Raw genomic sequence first — 10945 nt, 5'->3', positions numbered from 1 at the left:
AAACTCTTCAAAGAAATGCAACTTTTAAAAAATAGTGATTGCAACACCAACAGCCACGTGAAACGTCAAGTCCCAATGGCTAAAATATTGAAAAAAATTTAAAAAATAGATCTAAACATAAAATGTGCAACAGAGTATTATGCCAATTGAAACATCAAATTTCCACAGTTCACTCGTATGCATTTTTTTCATTAGAATATCATCATGTGAGGTATTTTCTAAAGTTTTTTATGAGACAAGTCATTCAATTTTTTTTCCAAGCACTTATGCATGCATGGACAAAGGCGTAGGACACTATACCAGCATTGAGAGAGCAAGCAACCACTGCCTGATGCACCAGCGCAGGATTACAACACGATGGTGGTCATCATGGGCTTCACCGGCGAGATAGTACTATTAGAGAGCGTAGACCAGCTCATCAACTGTTGGCCACACATAGGCCATAGGTCCGACCAACACCACAAGCTCGTCCTTTGACCTACACAACCCAAAAGAATAGCTGATGGGTGCGGACAGCCCTCGTATTTTGAGTTGTACTCTCGTATCGTCAGTTACCAATTTAAGACTAAACTTAACAATCTCCTCCGTCTCACATCAGCCCCAACAATCTCCCCCATTAACCTATGTAGCCTCGAAGACTTGTTTCAGTCCAAGGCCAACAATCTCTTTTGTTTTATCTAAGCCTATGCATTGACCTCAATACTTGTTACTAGACCCTCAATTGTTAGCAACATGGGACTAAACCCAATAGAGAGGAGGGATTGGAAAGTTATGGTAATGGCATTTCTCCACCTCTCCTCTCGAAGACTAAGGCACCACCGCCACCAATTGCCTTTCGTGCCTCCGTGCGCAAATATTGCTAGTCAGATCTGCTACCATCAGCTAGCTATCATCATGTCGCTATGTCTAGATTTGCAATCGTCGTCTGGCCCCTATCACCACCCTTTGAACTGATGGCATTGTGGATGAGATCGGTAGCTCAAGGCATGGGGCTCGGAATGAGGTTGTCGTCACCACATTGAGGAAACATCCAGGTGCAGAAATCTCGATGACATCGGGGAATTAGTGTTGGGACTAATCCATCCATCAGCAGAAGAAGGCAGCCTAAGCATGCCTGGGACTGCGCAGTTGTCGTTACAAGGCGGTGGTGGCCACAGCGGAGGAGACGAGGACATGACTTCATCGTTGATGGCTTGAGGAGGATAGCTTGATGCGGAGATAGTTGCCCTCAACTAGTGCGGAGAGGAAGAAGGCGGTTGCTAGTGAGGATGCTACTCCCAAGTTGTCCCAACAATGCGGAGAGCTCCAATATGGAAAAGATTGGCGACCGGTGCTTTGTGGAGGTGGCATATTCGAAGCCAGGTATGTACGGTGTCAACAAAACCAGCAGAGGTGAGGTCAATGGAAGTCTCAAGTCCCCGGGCAGTGTAGCCAACCTTCTACTCTGATGACACGCTCCCTTCCACCTCATGACTTCCTCCTCACTGTTGCTCCTCCTATGCCCAACACACGTAAAGGGGAAGCTGAAGGGAAAATGAACCGCCTCTTCTCCCTCGGTCAGTTTCTAGCCAGTGCGGCAAGATCCAAAAATTATTGAGTGGTTTTGGGAGAGAAAGTTTGTTAGGTACATAGTATAAGATATAAACATGATAGTATAAGAGAGTTACAATGGGAGAAGTGCGAAGAGGATGGGAAGGGGGAACATGACCTTGGGATGCTAGTGGTGTGGGATGGTGGAAGTTTGTGATGCACGTCGTTTAGTTCAAGTAACTCGCAAAGTACTAGATAGTACTTGCCCTTTTGACAATGTAAGATGGTAGCTGCATTACAAAGTACATCTCGACTTATTTTTAGAATTTTTCTCACTATTTACATAGGTTGGAAGCAGATGTTAAATTCTGGATTGATTTTTTTTTTTTGGCGTGGATCTACATCGTCTATAATTACATTGATAACATTTACATTTTTTTTTGCATATTGCAGATGAAACTTATATTTCTAAATTAGCACTGTAATTTAATGTATAAACTTCAAATCTATTATGGCTTTGAGATCTGGAGTAATGCCAAACATGACCTAAATCCTGGTGAAATTAAGAATGCTGTAATTTGACATGTTGTCAGCTAAAACATAAACTCTAGAACACTCGTTCCTTATGATTCTGAGAAGAGAGATTCCTTCAAGGAAATGAGTTAGCTACTAACTAGATTCACTTGGAGATTGTGGAAGAGGAGTTTTAGCAAATACAGCTGTGGTAGAAGCAACTAGGATCCCACCACATATTCCCCCATATGGTAGTGATGCTCATGTGGTGCTATATATATAGTTGTACAAACAATTGATATTTATAGATCAGTGCGTTAAATTTAGTCCCTCTAGTTTGTTTCTATTAGGTGGCTAGTAAAAGCACAGTGCATACCTAGTACTACATCCTTGCCTAGAATAGCGCAAATTTATTAAAAATGTTGATCATCATGCTAGCATACACTCCAGCATATTAGCCTTTGGGGTAATGAAATTGCAGAGCGCACGCAATAACATACCGATCGGCACTATATGCCGAAAATGCTAAAACCGTCACCTATCTTGCTTTTTCCATCCAAAACGCGCATCCATGACACACCATCGGCTAGAACCGGTACCTTTGTTGAGAGATAGGTGTCGGTTCTAAATAAAAATCAACACCTATAATATATCATAGGTCCTGATTTTTTAAAAACCGATAACTATATTTATAATGTAGGTGTCAGTTTTATGAAATAATGGCACTTATTAAGAAAACCACCCGACTAAGCCGAATCACAGCTTGTTTCCACCAATATCTCTCCCTTTTGATCACCCCTTGCTCTATTTCTTTATTACCCCTCTCCCTTATCCTCTCCGCCTCCTCCCCTATCCCTCTCTCTCTCCCCCTCTCTCAGCTAACTCTTGCTCCCTCTCTCTCCACCGCATTACCTGGTGGTGGCGCCCTCCCCTTCGCCAAATCCGGCAGAAGGGGAGGCTGCGGCGGCCCAGCGACTCAGAGGTGGCAGCGGCACCCTCCCCTCCAACAAATTCGACGAGAGGGGAGGCAGCGGCAGTGGTGCCCTCCCCTCCGTCAGATTCGGCGGGAGGGGAGGAGGCGGTAGCGCCCTCCCCTCCTTTCACATTGCTTGTGTTGTTTATGTTTATGTTTTTGTGTTCTTATTGTTCTTGTATTTTCTTGGATTAAATGTAGTTAAAAGTGCGATGAAATATGGTTGGGGTGATGGGGACTAATTGCCCGATGCATCGGCTTGATCAAGCTGATGCAACGACCCGGCCTTTTTTTCTTTTCATTCCTGAGACCTCAAAGGCACCTTTGAGAGAACTCAAAGGTTCTGGTTGCAAAATCCAGCACCCATATGTGGTTGTCAACTGACACATATCCTTTTCTATAGTAGTGCCTATAAATCCTTGATGGATGCAAGCATTGTTAATTAAACACACCAGCAAGGCACAATTCAAGAGGTGTACACTGTACATCTTGTTTGCTGCTGTACTAGCGCTGGTAGCTAGCTTGAGACTGATTTCCAAGCTTGATATAGGGATACCATTCAGACGTAAAATCCATGAGTGGTTAACTAGGAAATCGATCGAACGCCATCAAATTCAGATTCGAAAAGGGGTAGGTAAGTCTCGTACGCGTGGGTTTACATAATTAGTTCGTTTTGCTTTGAGTAATCTGCATCTCTTGATTGTTTAGGTTAATCTCTATTGTGGCTCGACTAACACATGCATTCATTAGCAGGGGGCGACGATGCCTGGATGGAATCTGTTGTCGACCAGGGTAGTGGTAATCATCAGCTCCGTGGCACATCTCGGCCTCGTCTTGTGTGCCGAAGTCCGCCGAAATAGTGCGACAGGCTTTCGGATTGTCATCCTGTGGGTGGCGAACCAGATGTCACGTTGGGCCCCGACCACCGCGCTGGCCATGCTGGCCGCCGGACGCACGCCGCAGGAGGAGCAGCTGGTGACGCTCTGGGTGGCGTTCATGCTGCTACACGCTGGTATGCCGGACAACATCACCGCCTACGCCTTGGAAGACGGCGTTCTCTCGTTTCGCCAGAGTGTAAACGTGTTTCTTCAGCTTGTTGGACCTGTGTCACCTGCCTATATCCTGCACCAGAATATGTTCGCCATGCCTGGCGACTCCATGCTGTGGGTCTCCTCGATCATCTGCTGTATGGCCATCTGCAAATATTTGGAGGGGGCGTTTTTCGCGCTGCAGCGTGGCAACCTGGAAAACATGCGAAGCGAAAGCAAGAAGGAGGTTCCAAGTCGAAGAGTAACAAGCCTCCAAAGTCTAAGGCGTGGCGGCAAACCAGATAATGACCAAATCATGCTGGTTGCTCATGGCAATCTCCATATCACCAAGGGTGCCTTCATCGATAATTTGCAATACGAGCATGATGCCCAGCAACAAGAAATACTCCCGAAAACATGGGATGAAAACAAGACACTGTACAAGGTGGTTGAGATGGAGCTCTCCCTCATGTATGACATCCTGTACACCAAGGCAGCAATGGTGCACACTTGGGGTGGCTACGCCATCCGTGTCGCCTTTCCATTCGCTGGAGCCACCGCGTTCCTGTTGTTCTGGTTCCACAGCAAGGAAGGTCAGCCGACGGCTGACGTCTTCATCACCTATATATTGCTCGCTGGCACCGTCATTCTGGATATCATATGGCTACTCAAAGCAGTGGCTTCGACATGGACCTATTCTTTCCTGAATGATAGGCCACGAATCTGGCTTCATCACGCACTTCTGTGCTCAGGGAAATGGCGACTGCTCCGTCGTCTCATCGTCTCATTGAATCTATTTCGGTTCCTTCTCAGTAAGGAGCCAACCAGCTATAGGATGTGGTCCGGAACCATGGGGCAGTACAACATATTGCACGAGTGCACTAGTAATGATCAAGATCAGACCAAGACCTTCTTGCTGACGAGGATATTCATCTCAATATTGGTGAAGATTGTTCCAGAGGATAATTGTATGGAGTTCCAATACCACTACTTGAAGGGCTTTCGTATGTCATCAGATTTCTGCAAGCATTTGTTCGAAAGTATATGGGAATATCTTAAGTCAGCGTACCCGCCTACTGTTCCTATCGAGAAAGCCGACGAAGCCAAACCAGCTGCACCACCGGAGCCGTATCCAGATAAAAAAAAAGAGGCGCCGGCACCGACGCCGCCGCTGCCGCCGAAGGAAGCACATCTACATCAGCGGGAATTAGAAGATGCTCTGAACTTCTCACCTGCATTCCAAGAGAGCATCCTGATCTGGCACATTGCCACGGACGTCTTCCTCTTATGCAGCCATCAATACTCATCCTCGTCCAAAGAAGTGCAGGCGATCAAGGTGTTGTCAGATTACATGGTGTTCCTGGTCGCCGTGCGCCCAAATATGCTACCGGGCCTTAAGCTACGCAGCCTGTACGAAGCAGTTGGTTACGCTCTAACTAATGACGATGAAATATTGCCCAAGGAAGAATATCACGGTAACTTGACAGAGAAAAAGGTGAAGCTGGCCCATCGCCTAGTAGAAATGGAACAGAAGCCAAGCTTAAAGAATGCGCTGCGCAGCAAATGGAGACCTGGTGTCAGTGGACACTGGCTCAGGCCAGAAAAGGCAAGTATTCTTTACGACAAGAATATAATTCTCTCTGACGGAACGAGTTTCGCGCGTGTGCTGCTAAGTCGTATAGGCCCGAACCCATATACCCCGGATGATATAAATCTTAATTACACAAGATATCAGAGACTTATAGATATGATTCCTGAATTGAAAGACGAAAGTAACAGGTTTGATACATCGAAAATGATGCGCCTTATCTTCAGAGCATGGGTGCGTCTTCTGGTGTATGCATCCGTGCGATGCACAAGGGATTCCCATGCCAAGCAGCTCGCCTGTGGTGGTGAGCTCACAACAATCGTCTGGATTCTTAATGAACACGCTGGTATATTTCGTATCGACAGCGACAAGGATGACGACAAGGATAGACTGACAAGTTTATATACTAACGAAGATCGTTTGTACCTTTGACTGCAACTCACCAATTAATTTGTTTTCCTTGTTGATAACCTATATATATAGGGTATGTATCTCATTTCTTTTGTATACTTACGCTCTGTAATTACCTCACTACACTACTTAAAAAACCATTTTCGCTTGCCTTCAATTTAAGTTCACATGCGGATATAAATTAAATTGCACAATGTCTTACTTTATGTTTACTAGGTTAGATCGAGGTGATTAAGGCCATTCCCAACCCAAAACACTACATATAGTTTCCATAAACTACACATCATCAAGAAACTAGTACTAGACACTACTCTTCCAATGCAAACACAACTATTCTATACATAAATTTAATGCTACTTATCTCACATGATGTCTTGGATGTTGTGTAGAAACTGTCACGCCCGGAATTTCTATCCAAAATTCCAAACGCTTACATGTGTGTGAACCCTCGTCCAGGAATCAGCCGAGGCACACAATAACAAATTGATAATAGAGTACAATTATTACTCTAATTAATAAGCGAATAAAATGTCATTACAGAGGTAGATAGTTCCTCTCAATCAATAAAGATCTAAGCAGCGGAAAAAAAAAGAGATAAACGGCGCAGACGACTCCACTCCACAGGCAGCTTGACCAGGGCTACACCTAATCCTCCACACTATCAGCATCACTGTAGAACTCCTCCTCTGATGAATGATTGCAAGGTGAGTATATGACATACTCAGCAAGCCACGCAGCAAATATGCAAGTGCACAAGGATACCAAAGAATGGCATAATATAGAGCTCATTTGCAAAAGCAGCATTTAGCAAACATTTGAGAATTATAAAACAGTAGAGTAATTAATCATCAATTTTAATCAACACTAAACAGCACACCCATGCTGCTCAGGCCCAACCATCCGGAACAACCATACCCGGCTGTACAGATCTATCTCCAAACCAGGAATATACCATTCCAAACCAGGAGCTAAACAAATTTTTACCAGTTATAGCATCTTTTATTATGGTGAGAAGTGTGAAACTAATCACGAAAGACATTGTTAGACCCGCCCATAACCGCGGGCACGGCTATTCGAATAGTTTTACTCTGGCCAGAGGTGTACCACTGTACCCACAAGACACAGCCCCACAACATGTCACCATGTGCCTCAATACCACCACGGTACCTCGGAAAGGAGGTGTGACAGTACCCCTCGCACAACACAATCCACCAAAGCGCACCTTTCCTGGATCATAATCATCCCCTTATAAACAAGGCATGAACTCCCCAGCGACCCCCGTGGACTTATCTCCGCCACTTCTCAGTCTGGTGCTACGCAATGAACCATGCTATACAAAAGGTAAAGCCGTTGCCCACGCTGGCTTGTGGTTGGCACGGTTAATGTTTCACAACCGAAACTCGTGAACCGGTCCTTAATTGTCATGAGCACGACTCTCAAAACCATGTGCTCACAACCCACCATTATCAAGTTTTAGTTGGCAAGTAATTAATTAACCAATCACGATTGACCATCGTGAACTATCATTAAGCCATCATTAAATAATAGTGAGTCATAAGTTATCCCAATAGTGTGCTAATGTTTCTAAGCATGGCTAAGCAATCATATCTAATATCTAGCTGAACCAATATATATAGCCCAACTAGTCAAGTTATAATAACCCAAGGTATCAAGGAATAAAGTAATCAAGAACAAAAGGGCTATAACAAACAATAGGTTAATTCCACCCAATGACATTCGAAAATAAATGCAATAGTTGAATAGAAAAAATAGCTTTAAACGGGATCAACATGCTCAAAGGGTTGTTTGGGACCTGTGTGACTTGCCTTGCTGGCCTTGGAACTCTTCAAATTCTTCTAGTGCGAAAACGAACTCTTCGGAAACGTCGGAATCTAAACAGAAAAGAGAAAAAACACCAAAACAGCACATAAACAAGCATGAACAGTACATGTGGATATTTTTAACATGTAGATCTCAATTTTAGAAAAATTTAGAGACTTGAACCAACTAAATCCGAGCTAAGATGAATTAGTTATGAATTTTCAAAGATTAAATCGGATTAAATCATTTATTTAGATTTTAATTGAATTATGACGCAATAATGAATTATTTTTGAAAAGGAAAAGGGAATTATTGCGTCAGTGGCTAGGGTTCGCGGTGGACCGGGTGCACGGCGGTGGCTCACGGAAACGAACGGCCGAGATCGATCCTATCCAAAACGGACGGCCAAGATCCAACGGTCTACGACCAGGCCACGGGGAACGACGACGATGACGTCAGCGGAGATGTCACTACCGGCGGCGGCTCGGGCGTGCATGCTTGCCGGCGAACGACGGCGCGGCGGCACGAACAGAGGACACCAACACGTAGAGGGCGACGCGGCGAACTCACCGGTGACCAAAACAACGGCGGAAGATCAACGGACGGCGACGGCGGTGAGGAAAAGGCGGCGGAGATGATCGGCTTGACGACGGCGACGGTGTTCCGGTGGCCTACGGCGACGACGGAGGGGCGGACGAGGTCGGCGATGGCTTGGCGATCACGACGGCGGCCTTCCCGAGCGACGACGACGACCGGAGCGGCGGCGGCGCACGGCTGGACGAACGGCGGCGACGGCGGCGCACGGCTGCACGGTGCTAGGGCGCTACCGACAGCGGCGGGCAAAGGCAAGGGTGGCGGCAGGTAGCGGCGGGCTTGGGGGTCCTTTTAAAGGGGCAAGGAGGCGGTGGCGAAGGCCCACGGCGACCGGCGACGCGATGGAAAGATTAGGGTCCGGGAGAGAGAGACAAATCCGATTCGAGATCGAATCCGTGAATTTCCAAACGAAATTAACCGACGATTCCATAAGAGAAAAGATAGAGGGGATCCCGGGGATCATTTCCCTTCTATTAATTTCATCGGAAACAGAAAGGGGCGGGTGGATTTGGAAGGAGACGACGGCGGCGCGGTGCTAGGGTTCGGGCGGTCGGAGGAAGACGACGGCCCTGACAGGTGGGCCCCACCTGTCAGCGGGTGGACGCGCGCGCGAGCGGGCGGCTCGGCTGCGGGCCGGATTAGGCCAGGAGAGAGAGAGAGAGAAGGTTTTGGGCCGACTTTCGGCCCAAAACCAAAAGAGACTTTAAAAACCTTTTCCAATTTAAATTATCCATTAAATGCAATTCCATTTATTAAAAATACTTCCTTAGCTCAAATAAATCCCAGAAAAATCTAGGAATTATAGAGTTAAGCAAAGTATTTAATGAAATTTTATCTGGCCCCATTTTATATTGGAATTTATTAATTAAAATTAGATCTTCTCTTCTAGGCTTTTAAAATAAATTATAATAATTCCAATTAAACAACAATTTATATATTTAGGATTTTTAGGGTGTGACAGAAACCATGTCTCATGTAAGACATAGTTTCATTCTCTTTCCTCATTTATTCACTTGCCACATCATTTTTCATCCTAGGTGGCAGTTTATTTAATGCTATAGATATCATCCTAGTCATTGGGTTGAGAATGGCCTAAGAAGCCGCCCACCGCCTTGAAAATTGTTTCAATTTACCCGAGCAACATAGTTAAGAAGCTATCTGTAATAACACGATGCGCACCTTGAGGGACCGGCTAAAACTAAATATGGATTTCCACATGCGGCTGCCTCTTGCTCACACCCGCGGCCACGACCGTCATGCTCCACCCAGCGCTCACGTGCACGAGCTCTCGCCGGTGGCCTTTGAGGCTTCTGTCCTCAATGGGATGTGAAGAAGAAGAAAAGAAAACAAGGGGGATGAGGAAAGAAAAGGATTTGACGAAAAACATAACGGTAGTGGCACAAATCAATTTTTCTGCAAATTTAAATGACATGAATTTAATAGACGAATAGAAGTGGTATTTATCTAAACGAGCATATTTGTAATGGCATATATCCAATTGTCCCTAACTAATACCAGCCAGCAAACAAATCTTTTTGCATGCATGTGACTAGCAAGGCTGAGCTTGGCCAAGACAAGAGTTACAAGCCAGCCTAATTAGTGACAGCAACCAAACAGATCCATAATTACTGTCGGGTTAATTAAGTTTGTTTTTCCTGATATAAAAATTGCGAGCATCTTACGCCATAATCCACACAAGCGTTGCGAGCTCACCGCCGCTGCTGAGTTGCTTGGCGTGGGACTCCCTGCTGCATCGGTGGCTAACGTAGTGGAGCATCTCCACCCACACCTTGAACAGAAATTCCACACTGGCCCCGTCGTATTTGTTGAGCTTTTTGACTAGAAGGAGGGCAAGCGGCAGAGCATTGAGCGAGACCTTACTGGGGTCCCGGTCGGTGACTCCCAGCTGCTTGGCAAGGCTCTGTGTTTTCTGGACGGATGACTAGATCCTAATTTTGTTGATATCTCGGATGGTTTCACTGTAAATAGTGCGTAGTGCAAGGCCAGGTACCATGTAGGGACGTTCCAGAACTAGGAACATCATGTAGTTGGAAATAAGATTGATTGCTTCAACATACTCGGTGGTCTCTGCCTTGTCGGAGGTGCGGAGGTAGATGTCCGTCGCGATGTGCCAGATAATGATTTGCTGCTGGATCTCGTCGCGAACTAACCTCAAGAACAAGTCGTACATTTCTGCCTTGAGCAACCCCGTCGAGTCCAATGGGATACCCGGTTGCCCCGTTGGTGCTGCATCTTGATCATCTTAATTTATCCTTATTATCGATCTCGCAATCCTTATTGTACGTCGACGTCGATTCTTATTATATCTAGCAAATAGCTGAACACCTGCTCCATGACACGATCAGGAATGACCGTGGTGCCGGAGTAGGTGTTGTCTTTCTTGCGCCACTTGACATGTATCTTCTTGGCAAGGTCGTACCAGACGTCCTTGGAGCCGTCGCGTGTGCAGTACTGCAACATGTTGTG

The 10945-nt window shown here is 45.8% G+C and overlaps 2 protein-coding genes across 2 annotated transcripts; one reads left to right on the top strand and one right to left on the bottom strand.

Annotated features, from left to right (window-relative positions):
- Nucleotides 1–3804: 3804 nt before the first annotated feature.
- Nucleotides 3805–6086, top strand: LOC107277876 (uncharacterized). The gene has a single exon (XM_026024712.2). The coding sequence runs from the start codon at nt 3920–3922 to the stop codon at nt 6062–6064; it is 2145 nt and encodes a 714-aa protein (XP_025880497.2). The 5' UTR covers nt 3805–3919; the 3' UTR covers nt 6065–6086.
- Nucleotides 6087–10136: 4050 nt separating this feature from the next.
- On the bottom strand, nt 10137–10649 carry LOC136356050 (uncharacterized). Its single transcript, XM_066309469.1, has 2 exons — nt 10470–10649; nt 10137–10388 (listed from the first exon to the last, which is right to left on the bottom strand). The coding sequence occupies exons 1-2, from the start codon at nt 10647–10649 to the stop codon at nt 10137–10139; spliced, it is 432 nt and encodes a 143-aa protein (XP_066165566.1).
- Between the last annotated feature and the right edge of the window lie 296 nt (nt 10650–10945).

This window comes from Oryza sativa, chromosome 4, assembly GCF_034140825.1.
Source record: "Oryza sativa Japonica Group chromosome 4, ASM3414082v1".
NCBI lineage: Eukaryota > Viridiplantae > Streptophyta > Magnoliopsida > Poales > Poaceae > Oryza > Oryza sativa.
This window is presented reverse-complemented; position numbering and strand designations above follow the sequence as displayed.